This window comes from Gossypium arboreum, chromosome 4, assembly GCF_025698485.1.
Source record: "Gossypium arboreum isolate Shixiya-1 chromosome 4, ASM2569848v2, whole genome shotgun sequence".
Classification (NCBI taxonomy): domain Eukaryota; kingdom Viridiplantae; phylum Streptophyta; class Magnoliopsida; order Malvales; family Malvaceae; genus Gossypium; species Gossypium arboreum.
Window position 1 is genome coordinate 110,284,939 of NC_069073.1, and position 19,404 is coordinate 110,304,342.

The 19,404-nt window shown below is 34.7% G+C and overlaps 1 protein-coding gene across 1 annotated transcript; it reads right to left on the minus strand.

The window, feature by feature from the left end:
- Nucleotides 1–1,010: 1,010 nt before the first annotated feature.
- LOC108460736 (AMP deaminase-like) lies at nucleotides 1,011–7,990 on the minus strand. Its single transcript, XM_017760355.2, has 20 exons — nucleotides 7,281–7,990; nucleotides 6,583–6,731; nucleotides 6,289–6,475; nucleotides 5,687–5,865; nucleotides 5,559–5,610; nucleotides 5,335–5,462; nucleotides 5,062–5,241; nucleotides 4,615–4,682; nucleotides 4,372–4,514; nucleotides 3,941–4,002; nucleotides 3,522–3,635; nucleotides 3,228–3,368; nucleotides 2,962–3,114; nucleotides 2,663–2,716; nucleotides 2,478–2,588; nucleotides 2,214–2,387; nucleotides 2,050–2,130; nucleotides 1,860–1,958; nucleotides 1,574–1,703; nucleotides 1,011–1,469 (listed from the first exon to the last, which is right to left on the minus strand). Exons 1-19 carry the CDS (start codon nucleotides 7,639–7,641, stop codon nucleotides 1,635–1,637), a joined length of 2,505 nt encoding a protein of 834 aa, XP_017615844.1. The 5' UTR covers nucleotides 7,642–7,990; the 3' UTR covers nucleotides 1,011–1,469; nucleotides 1,574–1,634.
- Nucleotides 7,991–19,404: the final 11,414 nt, after the last annotated feature.

The window sequence follows — 19,404 nt, forward strand, 5'->3', positions numbered from 1 at the left end:
AAGTTCATTATGCGATGATCTTTCAAAGTACTTGTCCTAAAAAATTGTTTATTGATAGGGTGCTTTCAGCAATGAGAGAATTCTTTGGCCTTTCCTTAGCTGTCAGACAAAGAAATCTCCTCGTTTTGTTCCAGTTACCTAGAAACCGCCTCTTGTGGACTAGTTCAAACTCGATAACTCCGGCAAAGCGGGAGCGAGAGTCCTCATAAGAAACCATAAGGGGAATTGGATGATAGGATCTCATCGTCATATTCCTAGAGCCACTACTGTTGAAATTCTAGACCCTTAGAGACTACCTTGGAATAGATAGAGATCTTAATGTGTAGCTAATCTTATGATAGAAGTGGATGCCACTGTCTTCATTCAATTTGCCTTATGATAAAGTTTTTAATATTATATATTCACCTTTGATTGATGAATGCAAGATACTTCTTCATAATATGACTTTTAGGTCCTTGAAGCATGTGTTTCGAGAAGGCAACAAGTGCCGATTGCTTTTTAATAGAGATACTAATATTATATTGTCACCTTTGATTGATGAAGATAGGATATTCCTTCTCAAGATGACTTTGAAATCCTTGAAGCATGTGTTCTGAGAAGGCAACAAATGTGCTGATGCTTCGGCCGTACTAAAGAGTTTTTTACATCCTATTCCTCCCTAGAAGAATGATGTTTCATGGCGAAGTTTTTTCTGTTGCCTAATTCTCTTACTTTTATGTGATATGCAACGACGCACTATGCTTCGAACAGTTTTTTATCTTTTAATAAAGCTTAATTCCTTTTTCGAAAATAAAAAATATGTTTTCTAATAAAATTTAATTGATTAAAATATTTAAATACCGAGGTTAAAGTTCAAAAAATTTGACTTAGAAAATGTCAGCTGCTACATTTTTATTGAGACAATATTAATATGATAATTTGGATGTAAATCGTGAAGTGAATAAAACATAATCAATTAACTGAATCCTAGTTCAGGTCGGGTAACCAAACTTAAAATAGTGGCTTCCAAGTTATATTAATTTTATAAATGATTATTTTCGAATAACATTGAAATTAGAAGTCTGGTCAAAATTGATAATGCATGAGAAGACAAGAGAAGAGAGCAAACTTCCTACCTTGATAAATAAATATATATTATTGTAGTAACTATATATAACAGTAAGTAGTAGTATTCTATGATAGCTTTAACCTACCTAACAATAGAAGATATCATCTTTGATTGTCATCTGAAATGGTATTGTTTAAGGATTCTGCTTCCTCTTGTGTTTGTCATGTTTGCAGAAGTTTCCCTCCACCACCACCACCTACAAGCTAAGCTTTGCTTTTGCTTTGCCCAACCAGTGGCCTTGTAAATACCATCCATTAGCTTCCCATGTTGATCGTCATATCCCTTTTTTTATGCAGGATTCATGTCCAAAGGCCAGCTTCTTTTCTTTGCCGCCTCCTGCTGTTGTAATAAATAAATGCCACTGCCCCACATAATCCCTCGTATTATTATTCAAATAAATCCAATTGTTTATTGATAAACTAGAAATCTACAGAGAACAGGACCAGAAGAGAATCAGATGGCTACCTCCTCAGTATATGTGATGTGTAGTGTTAAACAATGGAATTTTGTGCAGTATGGTTGCACATTACTTGTCCACTTCTTCAGGGATAATGGCATTGCCCAGGTACACCAGCTGCATCTCCTCTCTCCAGATCTGCAGTAAATTATAGTATATATGTCGAATTTGCTTAATTTAATTACTCCCAGATACCATGATTGATTTAAAAGTAGTAAACCAGTAAATGCGGTGTATTAAGGTTATTGAAGCCCCTTTAGGCTTTAATGCATGACCAGGAAAAACACTATTTACCCTGTCACGAAATTCCAGCCGGATATGAGGTACATTTGTCCTCTGTATCTCATTTCCATTAGGCCCTCTCTTGTAATACTCCTTTCCAATCCAGTGTGACTGAAAAAAATAAATAAAATACAACTAATTTTAATAAATCCATCATTTCAAGAAGGAATCAGCTCAGTAGTCTCCGAATAAAAGCATGTACCTTCAAAGCATGTGAAAAACCAGACTGGTAGACTGAATTACGGGCAATCTCACATAAATCACATGCACTCAGCTTCCACACCTGCAGTTCAAAGGCTTTAATTTACTTTAACATTAGATAAAGTATAGATATAGTTGCCTAGAGAGAGAGAGAGAAGAGACTACAGAAGCAGCTATGCTATATTCTTCCACCAAAGGTTCCTTTGTTAAGTGTATTTGAAGTGGATCATCCGTAGACAAGGAAACATTCAGACCACGAAGGAAAAACATTGGAAAAGGATTCCGATGATAGTCCAGAAACAAGGAATTGTTGCTCAGAGGAGACATAGCCAAGCCAATCTGGTACCAATATGCCAATCCATGACAACGGTTAGAAATTCCCTTCCTATTGATTAACTCAAATATTTTTAAGTTTCCTTTTCTTCTTACCTGTGCCAAATAATAAAGATACTGTAGTACAGGAGATTTCCTTAAATTGATTCCATGTGCAATATTATGAGCAGTTAGAAATGTTGCAGCAAGGTGGTCAATATCACCAGCCTGAAAATACAATAAATATGAGGGACAAAAAAAAAAAAATATTCATGAAGGTAGCGTATAACTTTCATGAGTACCTCCCCAGAATGTGGTCGGAATTTGATGGTTGTCATGCCCTTGGATTCACGAAGCTGCAAAAATCGTGCCACATGGTTCAGCATTTTATACCAAATGGTATGCCAATGTGGATGAATCTATTGTGGATTTAAAGAAGAAAGGCAGTATTGAAGATGATATAGAAAAAAAGTTATTTTTAACCAACTATTCTCGAAAGTCATTTCTTTAACTTGGCACAGGTAATTTGGAAATAAAAAAGACAATAAAAGTCTTCAAATCTAGTAAAGATTAAAACCAGGTCCACTTATATAATACATACCTTGTTTAAGGTATAGAGGTTTGCGTAGCAATAATACGCATAGTAGGAGAATGCAGGATTAAATACATTAGTCCATTGATCTGGTGTTGGCATGTGTTTGGTGGGGCGTCTTTCAGGCTTACTCTCATCATCTACCAAATCTAGCCCTACAACCTGAATTGCCAACAAGCAGCAGTTGCCATGACGAACAATGCAAACAAAGGCACAATGCAATCCACACCAAACCATTGCCAAAATAAATGGTTAAAGAAAAAAAGATACAAGACCTGCTTCAAGAAAACATGTAACTGAGGATGTGAATCTGGATCCACAGTAACCTCAAACAGAGGTATAAAAATGTTGTCAAGAATGTTCTGAAATGAAGTAACAATCCCCATCTCTTTGTAAACATTGTAGAGTCGAGGGATCTGAAACAAAAAATAGAAGAAATGTCACAGTGCCTAGCCAAAAATCAATAGTTTTTTCTGTGTGGTCACTGTCTTACTTTAGAAAGGTTCACAAGATATAACAGAAAAGTGGTTAGTGACTAGGTACTGAGATTTCAATGAGATTATTCGCACCTGAATTAACCAAACAACATTCTCACTGTACAAATCATTGTTAACAATCCAACTAGCCAGTTGGTCCCACTCACTTTGCTTCCTACCATATATTGATATTCTGTATTCAGCCATCTGCAACAATCAAATTGAACATCAAAACAAAGTAAAACCCAGAGAACATGGTTGGGTCCATAAAAAGAGAGGGAGCATCCTCATGCATATTATTAAAAGAAAACATTAGTAATCCATAATTTGGCTCATTGATTACATATAGCTCCTCATAAAATTAAGTTAAACATTCAAAGCAAATTTATAGAAGAATCATCCACCATATGACGGTTTTACTCAAGTGCTCAAAGTTCTGTCTCCAGATCCAAGGAGCCAGAGCAGAATCTAATCTCAGGGATAAAATGTATTTGTGGGGAATAAGGAAATACTTGATATTTGCTTGCAGCAAGATCAGAAAACACTTCCTTTGTCAACTCACCAAGGAATCGACCTACAGAGATACAATAGTCAAACTGTAATTTCACATTAAACATCACCAGAAAGAAAAGATTCTTTCAGAGCAATAAATCAATAAAAAATACAAAGATATGGAATCATGTTTACAGCAAAAGAATCAGAACACCACCTTATAACGTACAACAATGCGTAAATATGAATAAGAGAAACTGATTGTTCTTTCAAATAAAGATTGGAAGGGCAGAAACATATTAGATTCAGCACCATATCCAAATCATATTATATTTTAAAGATCAAACAAACACTTGCCATAGCAAATTAATATAAATTAATTGCTTATTTCAATCTGGTCTTGGCACAATACTCCCTTGTCCCCAAAATTAAGAAAATATAAAGGATATACCTTGGATAAGATTGTCTTGCTTGAGGAAAATCTCCCTGAGCCTACTTTGACCGCAAGGATTATACTTGAGGTTAAATTTATCAAACCGATGAAAGGTACTTTTGTCAGCATGAACATCAAGAAGGTCCACATTTAAATCATACCTGCTCAAACAAAAGCAAAAATGAATTATAATTAGCGGCATAATCTCTCCCTTCCTTTTTTTTAACAAAAGAAAAAATATAGGTAGAACAAGATTATTACCCAGTTAAATCTAAGCTCTCAAAAACTTCTTTCAAGGTCAAATATGTCCCATCTCGAAATATTACAACCTGAACAAAGAAGAACCCAGTGAACAACTTTTGGGGAAAAAAGAGTCTTTTCATATGCACCACTTCCACAGCTTTAGCAGAAAAGCAATCAGGCTATTCCTACATCACATATGTGTTGTTATGATTGATCAAACCAAACAAATGAGCTTGACTGCAACTTCCACATTAGAAAATGAATATAAGAAAAAGGATCACAATTTGAAAAAGAGGACAACACTTAAAGACACATTTACATAGCACCGAAACCCCCTAGCAATGAACAATGGCAAAATCATGTGTACATGCTTTAACTTGAAAAGCGCTCAGGTTTAATAGGTCAATAGCAATTTTAAGGTCCCCTGTAAACACACCAGAGGGAATCAACAAGAATAAAAGTTACCTCATCCGGTTCTTTCCTCAACTTCGACTTGATAAACCTCAAAAGGTGTTTCTGGTTCATGCACGCTGAATGATGCACATGTGTATCAACTTTCCTTACGTTATAGAAGTCCCTATGTGGTGCACTTTTCTGAGCCAGAAATTCTCTATCCGCATTTAGCATCAAATGAAGATTGAATTTCTGAATGAACTCAAAATGAAAAAGTATTTTAATGATCAAATATAAGAAGTTACAAAATTAGCACGCACTTCATAAGCAGGGTGAAGCATTCACTTGTTCTAGAAGATTTAGCCGGTGAAAACACAAAGTTCTGATATTGCCTGCCGCTATAACGCGAAGTATGTGGTGCAAGTCAGTGAAAAAGGTTGTCGCATCAGCTACAGGAAAGAGCTCCCTTCTAGCTGAAATGGAAAAGAATGAAAATAGATGATTAAGCATAGCAGTTCAGATCATATCACAAGTAAGAAAGGTTCAGCGTAAGGCCTCTCAATACTTACTATCTTTATTGTCATAGACATGTATTACTCCATCTTGCATCTCAAAATAATGCTGCAAAAAAGGGTAGGCATATTTACAACCCTAAGGAAGAATGATGAAAAATGCAAGGTACTTGAGGTAAATTTACATCAGATTTTCCTTCAGGAGCATAAAAAAAGGGCTCTGGATTAGGTTTTGGTGTGCTTGGGTCTGATATAACTTCTTTTTCCCAAGGAGCAACTGCCTCCTTGAATACATATCTTTTCCGCATTTCCAGGCATTCTTGCAGAACTACATAGACCTCAACTTCATCCGGCGATGGTACCTCTGGTAGAATACAACAAATAACAAAAAACAGATTGGCAAATTGTAGTTATAAAACCTGACATCATAAACCTTAAACTTAAAGATAGGACTTTGCAATCTTTCAAACAGGGGAATAAACATATACACTATCTTAGGCTATTTGACAAACACTAAAAATCCATTTAACTTATATTTTCTAAAACAATGCTAAGCATGTCTTAAAAAATCATGCAGGAATGGATTTTAGGTCTACTTTGAATGTTAGAATTTTTAGTTAAATAAACTGCTAAATATTTAACATGTTGAGAACTTTAAATGCACACATGATTTAAGCATTAGAATACAAGTAATGGTGAAAGGGCCGTAAGAAGCAATAATAAACATTATGATTCAAACCTATTACTTAGAAGCCTATAGTCACACATATCACAAAGAGTCAAATACCAGAAGGGGAAATTTTAAGTCGTGCAAAAGTTTCTTGCTCTGGCTCTTTCCTTAGAATATCAGCTGCAATAGGATCAGGTTGAACACCATGGAGGTCACCGGCTATACTATGGGACCGAATCATACTAGAAGCAGCTATCTGCATTGCCTCTCCATTAGCATTGATGTGATCAGGCAAATTTGGGCCCTACACATGTGAGATATTTAAGTAAATAGTTTTGATCAAACTCCCAACAAACTATGAGTACGTAGCAGAAGAAACTTCTGCAGGAAGAGGGAAGAAAGTTTACTCACGGCATTTCCATTAGTATGCAGATATGTAATGTCTAACTTAGAACTGTCGGTGATATTATCTTCATCGTCCGACCCTTCTATGCTCTCAAAGGCACTTGCACTAGGGGACTTTGGAGAAGTGGGTCGGATAAGACTTCCAGATCTCTTAGCTGGAGTTCCATACAGCAAAAAGATTATTTTTATAGATATAAAGTATGCATGTTACATAGCTCAAAACAATAAATTTTCTTTTCAAGCCCTAAAGTGAAAGTAACCCGCAGCCAATGATCATAAATGGGAAAAAAAAGGGGGGGCTCAGTTGCTTTTTTTCATGTTTTCATGCTTGAAGGTCAGCAAAATTTGGATTCAGATGCTCTAGAAAACAAGATTGATTCTTCATTGAAGTACTTCCGTACAGAAAAGCAGTAAAGTAAGTTTCAAATTGGAGTCTTTTCTTTTCATGTTTAGTTGTAAATCTATTTCCCCTTTTTCCTTCATTGAAGGTAACAAAAATCAGTGATAATTTTCAGGGTGTCTTATCAAAAAGTAAAAAAAAAAAAGATGGAAATACACAAAGAAAACAAGTTCTCGAGCTGTTTAATTCTGCAATGTGCAAAACTTTATTTTGTCAACGCAAAAGGCCATTTACTTTTACACTTTACATTTATTTAAATAACTCATAAAACCAAAAGCTCTTGAGTTCAAAATCCTAAGTTTACCTTCAGGCAGAGTATGGAGCCTCGGCAAACCGGGAGGAATCCCGTCGACATTGACAGGACCATTGCGTTTCTCTTCTCCATCAAATCCGCCGGATATCACAGTAACATCCGGCAAAGACGCCGAACCGCGGCGGTAGTATCCGTTCCCCTTCCAGCGGAAGTGTTGGCCGCGCCGTTTTTTGGAGTGCTGCGGCTGTGGCGACTCTTCTCCCTCGGAAATGTCCTCCCTTTCCCTCTCCACCGTCTTGGCAAACTCCAGCAACTGATTTAAGGTTTTCCTATGCATATAATACGCCGACACTGCCACCAACGAAGCTCCGACCAGAGCCGCCATCGCTAGATGAACTGTATACGTGTCCATCTAAAAAAAACTCACTCTTTTTTCCTCTCGCCTAATCTACTGTTGCCAGCAAAGGATAAAAAAAAAACACAAAAACACAAAAACAAAAACAAAGCGATGAAACTGAATAGCTTTTGGCAAATGTGGGTTGGTAGAATGAGAGATGAGCTCTCTTTTATTCGGGACAAAGCTTAGCTAGTTTCCAGTATTTATAGGGCTAAAATAATAATACATTAACACATCCCCACTAACCAGGACATCAATCTTTCAGTAAATCTCTGTGAATCAAGACTAATAAACACATTAATTTAAACCAGATTAATCTATTTTTATTAATTTGATAATGGAATTTATACTTTTCGCTTTTTAATGATCATTTTATTTGATATTAAAAATGAATAGTTTTATAAGAAAAATAAATAAATTTTAAATCGATTAACAATTAATATGCACATACTTTTTGTTATATTTTAAGGAAATAATGTCCCATTGTGGTGTTTGCATCCAACTCATTGTGAAAAAGGTCAATTTTGTTAAATGGTAGGATTGATTTATTTGTTAAAATCTATTCCTTTTATATTTGCTAAGAAATAATTATATATTTATAACTTTTTTTCTAATAATTTCATTTATAATATTCATATTTGCAAACATTATATTTTTTCCTTGAAAAAACCATAAAATTACCACGTTTAATTGTGTAAAACTAAAATTACAATCAAAATTACGTAATATAATTCTAAAAGAATATCAATTACAATCAATGTAGATAAAGTTCACATCAATCAATACCTTTGTATAATTACAATTAAAATTAAATAATCCTAAAATATTTTGCTTTCAATAAAATTAGCATAACAAGGTATCATTCAATCAACAACTTAAAATTTATTTATTGTTAGATTTTACTATTGATATACCTTTACTCTGGCTGAGACACGTGGCAACACGACAACTCTTTGTCTAGTACCATCAAGCTGGTCACCCAATGATCAACCACTTGCATGCCTCACGCTTGACACCATTCATAGGGAAACCGCCCGTTTTCGACCACTTGTTGGACCCTCTATCAGGCTAACCGTTTTTAGCGAACCTTCCATGGGCTACTTGCTATTAGCGGCATAATCTCATCTTCAGGAGGGGATTACTAAAGTATCACTGAGACTGAATAATCTCATATTACTTCAACAAATGGAATGTCAGAGCAAGCACATACAATACTATGCTTGACAACAATCGACATATTACAAGCTTGCCACTTGATTTGCCACTTGGGCGAACCACCCTTTGTACCGTCGATGACATGGCATTATCAAGCAAGAAAACCTTTGCCCTATCTCAACCCACGATGAATGAAGGATCTTTAGCTCATCTTGCTCCCTTAAGTCTTAGCTCTCTAGAGTCTCCTCTCTTTGTTTTCCTTTCAACTCTGGCTTTCCACCTATAACAAGTGAATTAGCTTTTTTAACATTATTATCTCCTTATTTTGTACTCATTCACCACTAGTGTCAACAACTACCCAGATTAATAAAATGATACATACATAATTTTTGTTCATTAAAATGCTATTTATATATATTAATTGCAATAATAATTCAAAAAGAAATAAAATAAAATAAAACAATGACAGTTTATAAAATTAGAAAGGGGGCGGGGAATGGGTTGCTAGAGGAAGTGGGACAGCGTCGAGCCCGATGTGGAACGGGACGGGACGGAGAGGATTCATGTAAGGGCAAGTATGGACGGCGGGTCGCTTTCCTTATCCAAAACCAGATATATGCCTAGCAGCTGCCTTGCAACAACACAGCTGAAGGTGTGAGTATTTGTTAGATTCTTTATTTTTTTATATTAATAAAAATAATTAAATTTTATTATTTGTGGCGATGTAATTGTCGATCCACCAATACTAAATAGTAATACTATTCAATCATCAATAGGTTACTGTTATCATGTGATATATATATATATATAGCATGCACATAAATTATTCACCTATATGTATATATATCCTTTTATATTTCAGGTTCGTGAACACTGAACACTGAGTTCCACTTGCTACTACTAAGTTCAAAATCCAAACTTATGTCCAACTTTGATTTTATTTAATCAACATCTTTATTTTAATATTCTTTTAGATTTTTTAATATTTAATAATTACATTAAATCTCAATTAACTTTAATTAAATACAAAATTAACCTAAATCTAAATAAAAGTAAAACTTTGTTAGTGTTATTTTCTCTTTACATATAGACCCAACCAGTTGAAAGTTTGTAAATAAACCATGAAAGTGACAGGGCAATACCCAAGCAAAGGTTAAATTACAATTGAGTTGTGTTTCTTTACCGAAATTGATGATGATTGACATTTGTGGGTAAAGATAACAAAGTTGAAATTGTAATCTTAACATGATAGGTGAGGACAAAATACCATAAGAAAGGCTTTTTTTTATTTTAAGAGATAAGCTGCTATATATATATATGATATAGCCACATAGCTATGGTGGCATGCACGAGAGATTAGAATACTATGCTTTAAAGTGGACAATTGTGTTGGGTTTAGGGTTTATTATGAACTCTGGATATTATATATAAATGCCATAACAATCAGTCAAAAAACGACCATAATTTACAATTGCTACCCTCATTTGGTAGCTGTCCTGTCCCCGTAACTATGCTTGAAGCCAAATGGTGAACAACCCCCGCCATAATGGTGTCTTTTGGCTCCTATATACAAATAAACAACCAGTTATGCTGTGCATGCACTCACCACCAAATTTATACCATCAATACAATTGCATCTATCAGTGCATTCCATTACATATGGGGTCCATGCATGTGGACCAAAGGAGACCTTCCTCTAATGTATACGTTCTCACATCATTCAGTCTTTTTATGTGTATAGATACATATACGCACATGCATATTTTTTATTAGACCCGCCACGTACATCAGTTGATATCATCATCGCATAAGTTAAGTATTGTCCTCTTTTAGAATCGTTGTCTAATTTTTGAATCCAGTACATCTATAAAGGTAGAAGGTCCCCCAGTATTTAATTCATTTTTATAACTGTTAATCCAAGCTTGGAATGGAATGAATTTGGGCAAGGATGTGAAGCGTGAAGGTAAGCTGACTTGCAAGAAGGAATGGAAGATAAGCTATGGGGCATTGGGTTGGCACTCCAAGGATTAAATTAGTAATCTGATTTAAGATGAGTGAAAGGTTGAAGATGGTGAATAATGGACTTACTTTAAAAGGGGTTCTTAGAGGTCTTTTTATGCTTTACTCCCTCCGACCTTTCACAAGATCGTTCCCTCCTAAACATGTCAGCCTCTGTACCCACTTGATTTTTGCGACCTCAGGCCTTTTGCTTGCCTATTACCAATACTTGATAGATCATTTTTATTAGGTACTATACTATGCTAAAGAACAGATATCAATTTTAGAGAGAAAAAAAATTATTGAGAAATTGTTTTTGTATTCTTTACTTACCTTGAATCAATCCACAGATGGTGTTTATATACATGAATAAGAGTAACTGCTCTTAATCCAACTGCATACCTGACTTAAGCAACAACTGCTTCTAACTAACTGCATTACCAAACTTAATTAACAAACTAACAACTTTATACTAGTAGCTCTAACATTCATCCAACTTCCTCGACTGGTAACACCTGAAGGAAATGGTGAAAACGAGTAAAAATAGAAACAGGCTGTGGTTTAGTGAAAATATCTGCAACTTGGTCACAAGCTGGTACTTCGTTGACAACAAGAGATCTACTAGCCATTTTTTCGCGGACAAAAAATAAGTCAACTTCGACATGTTTGAACTTAGAGTGTAAAACTGGATTAGCTGCAACAGCTACTGCACTGGAATTATCACACCAAACAGCAAGAGTATCAACAAAACTGAGTTGTAATTTTGGCAACAGAGAAGTTAACCAAGCAACATCACTGGTAGCAGCAGCCAAATTGCGATATTTAGCCTCTGTCGTAGAGCGAGAAACAACTTGCTGTTTCTTAGAACACCACGAAACAGGTGTATGACCAAAGTAGACACAATACACCGAAGTAGAACGGCTGTCATCAAAATCAAGACCCCAGTTGGCATTAGCATAACCTACCAAAGATAATCTATCGGATCGTCAAAAAACCAACCCATGAGTGAGAGTGTCACGCAGGTACCGCAAGATACGTTTTAACGCTATCAGATGAATCATAGTAGGTGCATGCATGAATTGGCACACACGATTTACAACCTAAGCAATATCTGGCCGAGTTAACACCACATATTGAAGAGCACCAGCAAAACTTATACTCAGTAGGATCAGCAAGCTGATCACCCTCATCTTTAGACAGTGTAGCCGAACTAACCATTGGCGTATGAACACTCTTTGCATTAGCTAGAGAGCTTCTGTCAAGAAGATCACAAATGTATTTGTGCTGGTATAAGTGAAGATTTCCATTGGAGGATCTACTGACTTCGATCCCTAAAAAATAATGGAGATCACCCATATCCTTCAGAAAAAATTTGTTATGTAATTGCTGAACAAAACAGTTTATTTCGTCAATCGAACTCTCAATAATAATAATGTCATCCACATAAACCAGAACATAGACAGTAAACTTGGTTGAAACTTTAACAAATAAAGAGGCATCAGATTTAGATAAGACAAACCCAGTAGAGACAAGAAATTGTTTCAACTTCTCAAACCAGGCATGAGGAGCTTGCCGTAACCTATACAATGCCTTCATCAGACGACACACCAATGTCTCACCATTTGGTCCATATTGAATATATCTTGGAGGTTGCTGCATTAATACTTCATCAGTCAAATCTTCATTTAAAAATGCATTGTTTATATCGACTTGATGGAGTTACCAACCATTAGATACAATAATAGATACAATGGTTCGAATAGTAGTAGGTTTGACCACCGGGCTAAATGTTTATTTGAAGTCACACCCAGGCACTTGTGAACATCTTTTTGCTACCAATTGTGCCTTTCGTCGATCAATTGACCCATCAGGATTCTTATTGATTTTGAAAAGCCATTTGCACCTAATCGCTTTTCGACCATGAGGTAAAGGAACAAGTTCCCAAGTAGAGTTAGCTATCAGTGCATCAAATTCAACTTGAACAGCTAACTTCCACTCCTTATGAGAAAAATTATCCTCAATAGAGCGTAGCTCAAAATCTACAGCTACTGCTGACAAAGCTTTAGGTCTAAAAATTCCTACCTTAGACCGAGTAACCATAGCGTGAGTATTTCTTGAAGAAACAAAAGAAATATTTGGGAATACAGTGGGTAACTGACTAGCTTCAGTGTGTGGATTGCGAAGCTGATGCTCCCTTAGAACAGTTCCTGACTCAAGCAACTAAGCAACAGGGATGATCTCTAACAGACTACATGTAGCTGGTGAAGCAACCAAATCGAACTGCACAGGACCACGACCTGGATTAGGCAAATGAATCGCAGATGAAGATTCAATGGTTCTGCTGGTTTTTGCAGTGAATAGAGGAAAGGATGACTGAACTATAGGAACAAATGTGGTAACACATATAGGATTCTGAATCACGTCCACAAATGGAAAAAGGAACAAGAAACGACGTTCATAAAAAATAACATGACGAGAAACAATTATCTTACCATCTGCTGTGAGACAGTATTATCTTTTATGTTGCGAACTATACCCCAGAAACGTACATGGTTGTAAGGAAAAATCCAACTTATGTTGCATAAATGGATGTAAATACGAAAAACAATAATAACCAAATACCCTGAGGTGATCATAGGTAGGTTCACTCCCATAAAGAATTTGATACGGAGACTGACCTTTCAAAATTAGAGTGGGCAATCTATTAACAAGGTGTACAACATTGCAGAACGTATAACCCTAGTAATCCATGGGTAGATTAGCCTGTTCCAACAGTGTAAGACTGGCCTCCACAATGTGCCTGTATTTACGCTTAGCAACACTGTTTTGTTTCGAAGTATAGGGGCAGGAGAGACGATGAAGTATCCCATGACTAACCAGTACTGAAGCAAAAGCACGAAACTCACCACCCAGTCGCTCTGAAATTTTTTAATATCTTCCCAAATTGAGTGACAACCATCTTCTAAAACTGAAGAAAATATTCAACTACTTGAGATTTATGTTTAATCAGATAAACCCAAGTAAACCGACTACACATGTCAATGAACGAAACATAATACAAATTACCCCCACAGGCAACAGAAGTCAGACCCCACAAATCAGAAACAACCAATTCAAATAGTTCCACATATTCAGTAGTAGAGTGTGAAAAGGGCAATTTATGTGATTCCCCTTCTGACAGGAAATGAAAATATTATCAAGACTTATTTTATTTGAAACAACTCTACATTTATTAAGAACAAGTTTAACAATTTTAGAAGAAGGGTGACCAAGTCTTTTATGCCACAAAGTACAGGCATCATCATCTGAAGGAAAATCTTGAAGCCCGATATTGTGAACAGCAGAAATTGAATCAGAAGGGACAGACGGATCAACTGAAAATTGATAGAGATCATCATGAACTTGGCCCCATAGTAAAATTTCCTATGTCTGGATGTCCTTAAGAACACAATAAGATGGGTGAAATTTAAAAAATACATTGTTTTCAGTAGCAAACTGAGAGACAGATAGGAGATTTTTTCGGATGCTCAGTATGCACAAAACATTAGTGAGGTGTAATAACTTCATCTTTGTAGTAGAATAGTATTCTCAATAGACAAAATTTTAGTGGGGGCCCCATTTCCCATTAAAAAAGAAGATATACCTGAGTATGGAGTGGAGGCATTTAAACCGGAAGTATTCTGACAGACATGATGTGTGGCTCTGGAATCTAGATACGATGACGAGTTTCCTACCGGCACAGGAACATATGAATCAGTATTATCAAAGTTGGAGTCATACTGTGTGGCATCCGAAAAATCAGATGCATGAAAATCAGGGATTTAGGGTAGCCCAACACATTGTGAGGAATCAAAATCAAACACATGGGCTCGTGGTTTAGTTCGCCATGGAACTTCGGGAACATTATTTGGCACAGAGCCTGCAATATCAACATGATTAGCATTAGGCCCAATAAAATTTTGGCCAATATTAGTACCAACATTGATTGGTCCACTTTGTTGTCCATTGTGACTAGGTGGCCCAATATCTTGGCCTACACCACTCAGCCTGGGTGCCCCAACATAGGGCCCAGAACAGCGCTGGCCCAAATTGCACCCCAATGCACGCCCAACGTTGTGCCTGTTGTCTCGCCCAAAATTACACCTAGATTGAGATCCACCAACATATCCATGTTGACCATTTGTTGGGCCACCAGCATAACTATGAAACATGTCATAATGGCCACCAGCAAACCCATTTTCATAATTAGCCCCATTAGGGTTGGAATGGTCAAAAGAGTTAGGTACTCTAGGTTGCGGCTGATACTCAAAATTTTGAAAAGGTCATTCTTCCCACGAAGCATCACTAGGGTTTTGCGTCGAAACGATCTTCGCACACAGGCTAGGTCCACCAGAGCCAACAAATCAACCATAGGCGTCACCGTACAGCCCTTGTCCATGGCGCGCCGTCGAAGGATTCTAGCCACCATAGTCCCGATTGAAGCGGTAGAAACACTGTTGCGTTAAATGCCCGTACTTGCCGCAAATTTGACATTGAGTTCAAGGACGAAAATCGTGCCCGCACGAGCCAGCCGTGGAATGCCCACCACACACATCATGTGAATCTGATTTGGTCACCACTACAACCAACGGTGTTTGAACCAAGTGAGCATGCATCGGAACCTCTCGGGCTGCTCTCATCTGACAATTTTCAAACTCTATGAGAATGTTAACCAATCTTTGGAAGGGAAGAGTCTCCGAAGAGAATGAAGCCATTGTTAAAATCGCATCAAATTCTAACGGAAGTTCGGCAAGGATCACTTCAACCTTTTCAGCCTTCGAAACAGCAGATCCAGATGCTGCAAGTAAGGCACATATCTTCTGGATTTTGACAATATATTGTGGTACAGTTAAGTTACCTTACTTAATAGCATGCAGATCATGTTTTATACGAGAGGTTTTCGCACCAGTGGACGTAGCGAACAAACAAGTCGCGATGCTCCAGATTTCACATGCAGATTTAGCAGTTGAAAAATACGATAATAAAGACATACTAATCATAGATAAAAGCTAAGAGGCTAACAACTTATCTTGCTGAGTGAACATCGATTCATATGGATTTAGAGTCAGAGCACTGTCTGGAGCCGCCACAAATCTAGGCGGAGCAGGTAACATTCTTTCCAAAAATCCTGCAACTCATATCCTTCTACGATGAGTCGAATGTGCTGCTGCCATTGGACAAAATTTCCTTCATCTAGTTTTACTGTATCATGACGAGGGAACAACAGAATCAGACAAGCACTGGAAAATGATGGAGTTAGATGATCGGTCGAAGTAGAATCCATTGAATGAGCCATAAGTCGATGGCGGAAGCAAGCACCAGGAACTAGGTGACTAATACCATATTAGGTACTATACTATGCTAAAGAACAAATATCAATTTTAGAGAGAAAAATAAATTTATTAAGAAATTGTTTTGTATTCTTTACTTACCTTGAATCAATCCACAGATGGTGTTTATATACATGATTAAGAGTAACTGCTCTTAATCCAATTGCATACCTGACTTAAGCAACAGACTGTTTCTAACTAACTGCATACCAAACTTAATTAACAAACTAACAACTCTATACTAATAGCTCTAACAACTTTGAACTTTATGTATATTAAACATAGGGTAAATTCAATAAGCAACCCTCAAATTATATCTTTTTTTCTAGTTTAGTATTTTTTATCGAATCAAGTACTTAAATTATAATTTTATAATCATTATGGCCCATATTGTTATTTTTGATAAAAAAACCTTTAACTAATAAAAACCACCACTTTGTCCTTTATATCTAGATCATCATTTACACTAAATAAAAATATATATTAAAATTAAATTATTATTTTTCTCTCCACGCCTTTTTATTTTCTTCTTATTCTTCTTCAAACCACTCATGTTTTTTTTTCACGTTCTTTTTTTTTGTACTTTCTTATCCATAAATTTTCACTTTCTTTTCTTTTCCATTAAATATGGGTTTTTTCATGTTTTCTTTCTCCCACAATTTTTATTTTTCATTTTTATATTTACTCTAAACTCCCTTTTTTTCTTTTTCATTTTTGATGTTGTGAAGATGAGAGAGATATGAAAGAACGAAGATAAAGATGGAGGGAGGAAAAGGAAGAGAGAAAGATATTTAATTAAATTTTTACTTAACATAACATTTAAATTTTTATATTACTAAAAATTTTATGTGTCAATTCGTGATTGATTGAACATAACACTAGAAATTCATAGCTTAGATCGGTTAAAAAAGAAATTAAATATATAACTCAAAAAGGTATATTTATTAAATTAAGCCTTAATTATATTGTATAATAAATTTTTAAACCCTTTATATGCATGGCATAACAGAAAAATGGATGTTGAAGGTAAAATGTTCATATGAAATAAAAAAGAAAGAAAGAAGTGGGATCTTTGTAAATGATAATGTGGAGAGATATAATAAAGGATTAGGATGCGATATATGATAAAAAGCACATAAAAGATGGACTTACTAAAACAAATCTCATACCTGAATATGATCATTAAACCAAAGCAGAAGTGGTCGTTACATACAGCTGGATCAAATTATAAATGGATCATACACCAAAGGGGGACCATTTGCCAAATAAAACAAACGAATTGGTCTAGGACATGACATTTGGCAATCCACTTCATTACAATACTTATGATTTTACAGCTAGGACTTTGATGTCTTGGTTTTCCACTTAATTTTACATCTCACAGCCCCATATCATGCTTACATATACTTACACACATCTCGTGCTGTTTTGTCTCTTTTTTGTTTTGGGTTTTCTTTTTTAATAAGGTTTCACTACTCTTCAAAACATTACCTTAAACCCTTTTTGTTAATTGAAAATTATTTGGTGGGTTGGTTTTACACCTCATAAGTAAAATTAAGGGTTGATAAGTAGTGGGAAAGTCAAAAAATTTTGAGAAACGGAAATATATTGTATATATATTTTTGAAAAAATTATTATACTTCCTTTATAATTTATAAAATTTTAAATTAGTAATGATAAAATTACACTTTGTTCCTTAAATAATAAAAATTTAATTTAGTCCTTTAAAATTATAAATATATATGCTATCATAAAATATACAATTATAATATTTTTCATTTTAGCCCCTAATTTTGCTAATATTGACAAGTATTCTATAGAAGTATAGTAAAATATTTACAAAAAAGAAAAAGAAAAAGAAATGTATGTCAATTTTTAAGACTGCTTGTGGAATAAAAAATATACACTATCAATGTATCAAATACTCACCCTTAGCTAATTTAATTTGTAATAGAGTTTTATAAGGTAAAAATATCATGGTCCCTTATATTAAGAATCAGATTGTATTTTGCCTTCTTTACTTAAAAAATAGACAAATTAGCCCCTATACGTTAGAGCAAACGGCAGAGTAGTCCTTTCTATTAAAAATTTTATCTAATTCTATTGTTAAAAATTGACAATGTTGACAAAATTACTAAATAACTACATCTGACATATCACGTGTGCCTTATTCTAATATTTTTAGACCAATTTTAAGAAGTAAAAATAAATAAAATTTTTAACAGAAAGCTTATTTTACTCTATGATTTAATGTATAAAAATTAATTTATCAATTTTTTAAATATAAAAAATAAATATAATTTAATTCGTGGGAAAGGTAATTGAGAGACATATACATATGTGTTTTGTTTGGAGGCTTGTTAGTTTAATTTGTGCGTCTTTTTCGGTAGCGTGACAGAGGGTTAAAGAAAGTAAAGGTTGTTGAGGTGATTGGGAGGGTAGGGACGTGGAAGGAATCTTTTTGAGACTTCCCCGATTATCCATACCCATTGGGTTTGTAAACTTTTTTAAAAAAATGATAATAAAAACAATTAAATAAATTAATCTCAGTTGCTGTACGTGGGATGTAGGAGTGTGTAATTTGTGCATCTTATGTAAATTGGTTACATTTCCTACTTTTATCATCATGGGTTGGTTTTGAGTATTTATTAAGATATCGGTAAGTATTCTGAATTTTTTTTCCAATACTATTATTTTATTAATTTAATTTAATTTAAATTTTTTAAATTAAGTTAAGTGAAATGAAATTTAAATTGATTCAAATCGAGTAAAATTATTCGAGTTAAATTTAAAAATTAAACATGTTAAATTAAAATCTTGTTACAATATAACTAATTCTATGTATATTTGAAAATTTTATAAGATACTTTAGTATAATAAACTTGAATCATTAATTAACTTATTTAGGTCCAATAATTATTATTTTAGAAAAAATTAAAAATTAACCTTCTTTATATATTTTTAGAATTTTTAATTTTTTAAAATAAAAATTTATAATTTTATAAATATTTTGAATTTTTAAAATTATTTTGATTTTTCGGTTATTTTTGTTGAGAGAGAGACCAACTTATTCATTTCCAAAATTGATAGGGACCAAAGGGAATTTATACCAATTTATTATTGAAATTGTAAAACTTGAATTATTTATTCGAGTTGACCTGAAAAAATTAAATAAATCGATTTGATTAACTCAAAAATCGATTTTTATTTTATTTTTTCGAATTGAATTGAATTTTGCTCATTCTTAATTCGATTT

What these genes read in the sequence shown, in the direction of transcription:
- LOC108460736 (XM_017760355.2), bottom strand. Translation starts at nt 7,641, where the DNA reads ATGGACACGTATACAGTTCATCTAGCGATGGCGGCTCTGGTCGGAGCT. An exon ending in TGAGGAAAGAACCGGATGAG is followed by an intron (nt 4,683 to 5,061) that starts GTAACTTTTATT and finishes TTCTTTGTTCAG; the next exon opens with GTTGTAATATTTCGAGATGG. An exon ending in TACATGTTTTCTTGAAGCAG is followed by an intron (nt 3,115 to 3,227) that starts GTCTTGTATCTT and finishes TTGGCAATTCAG; the next exon opens with GTTGTAGGGCTAGATTTGGT.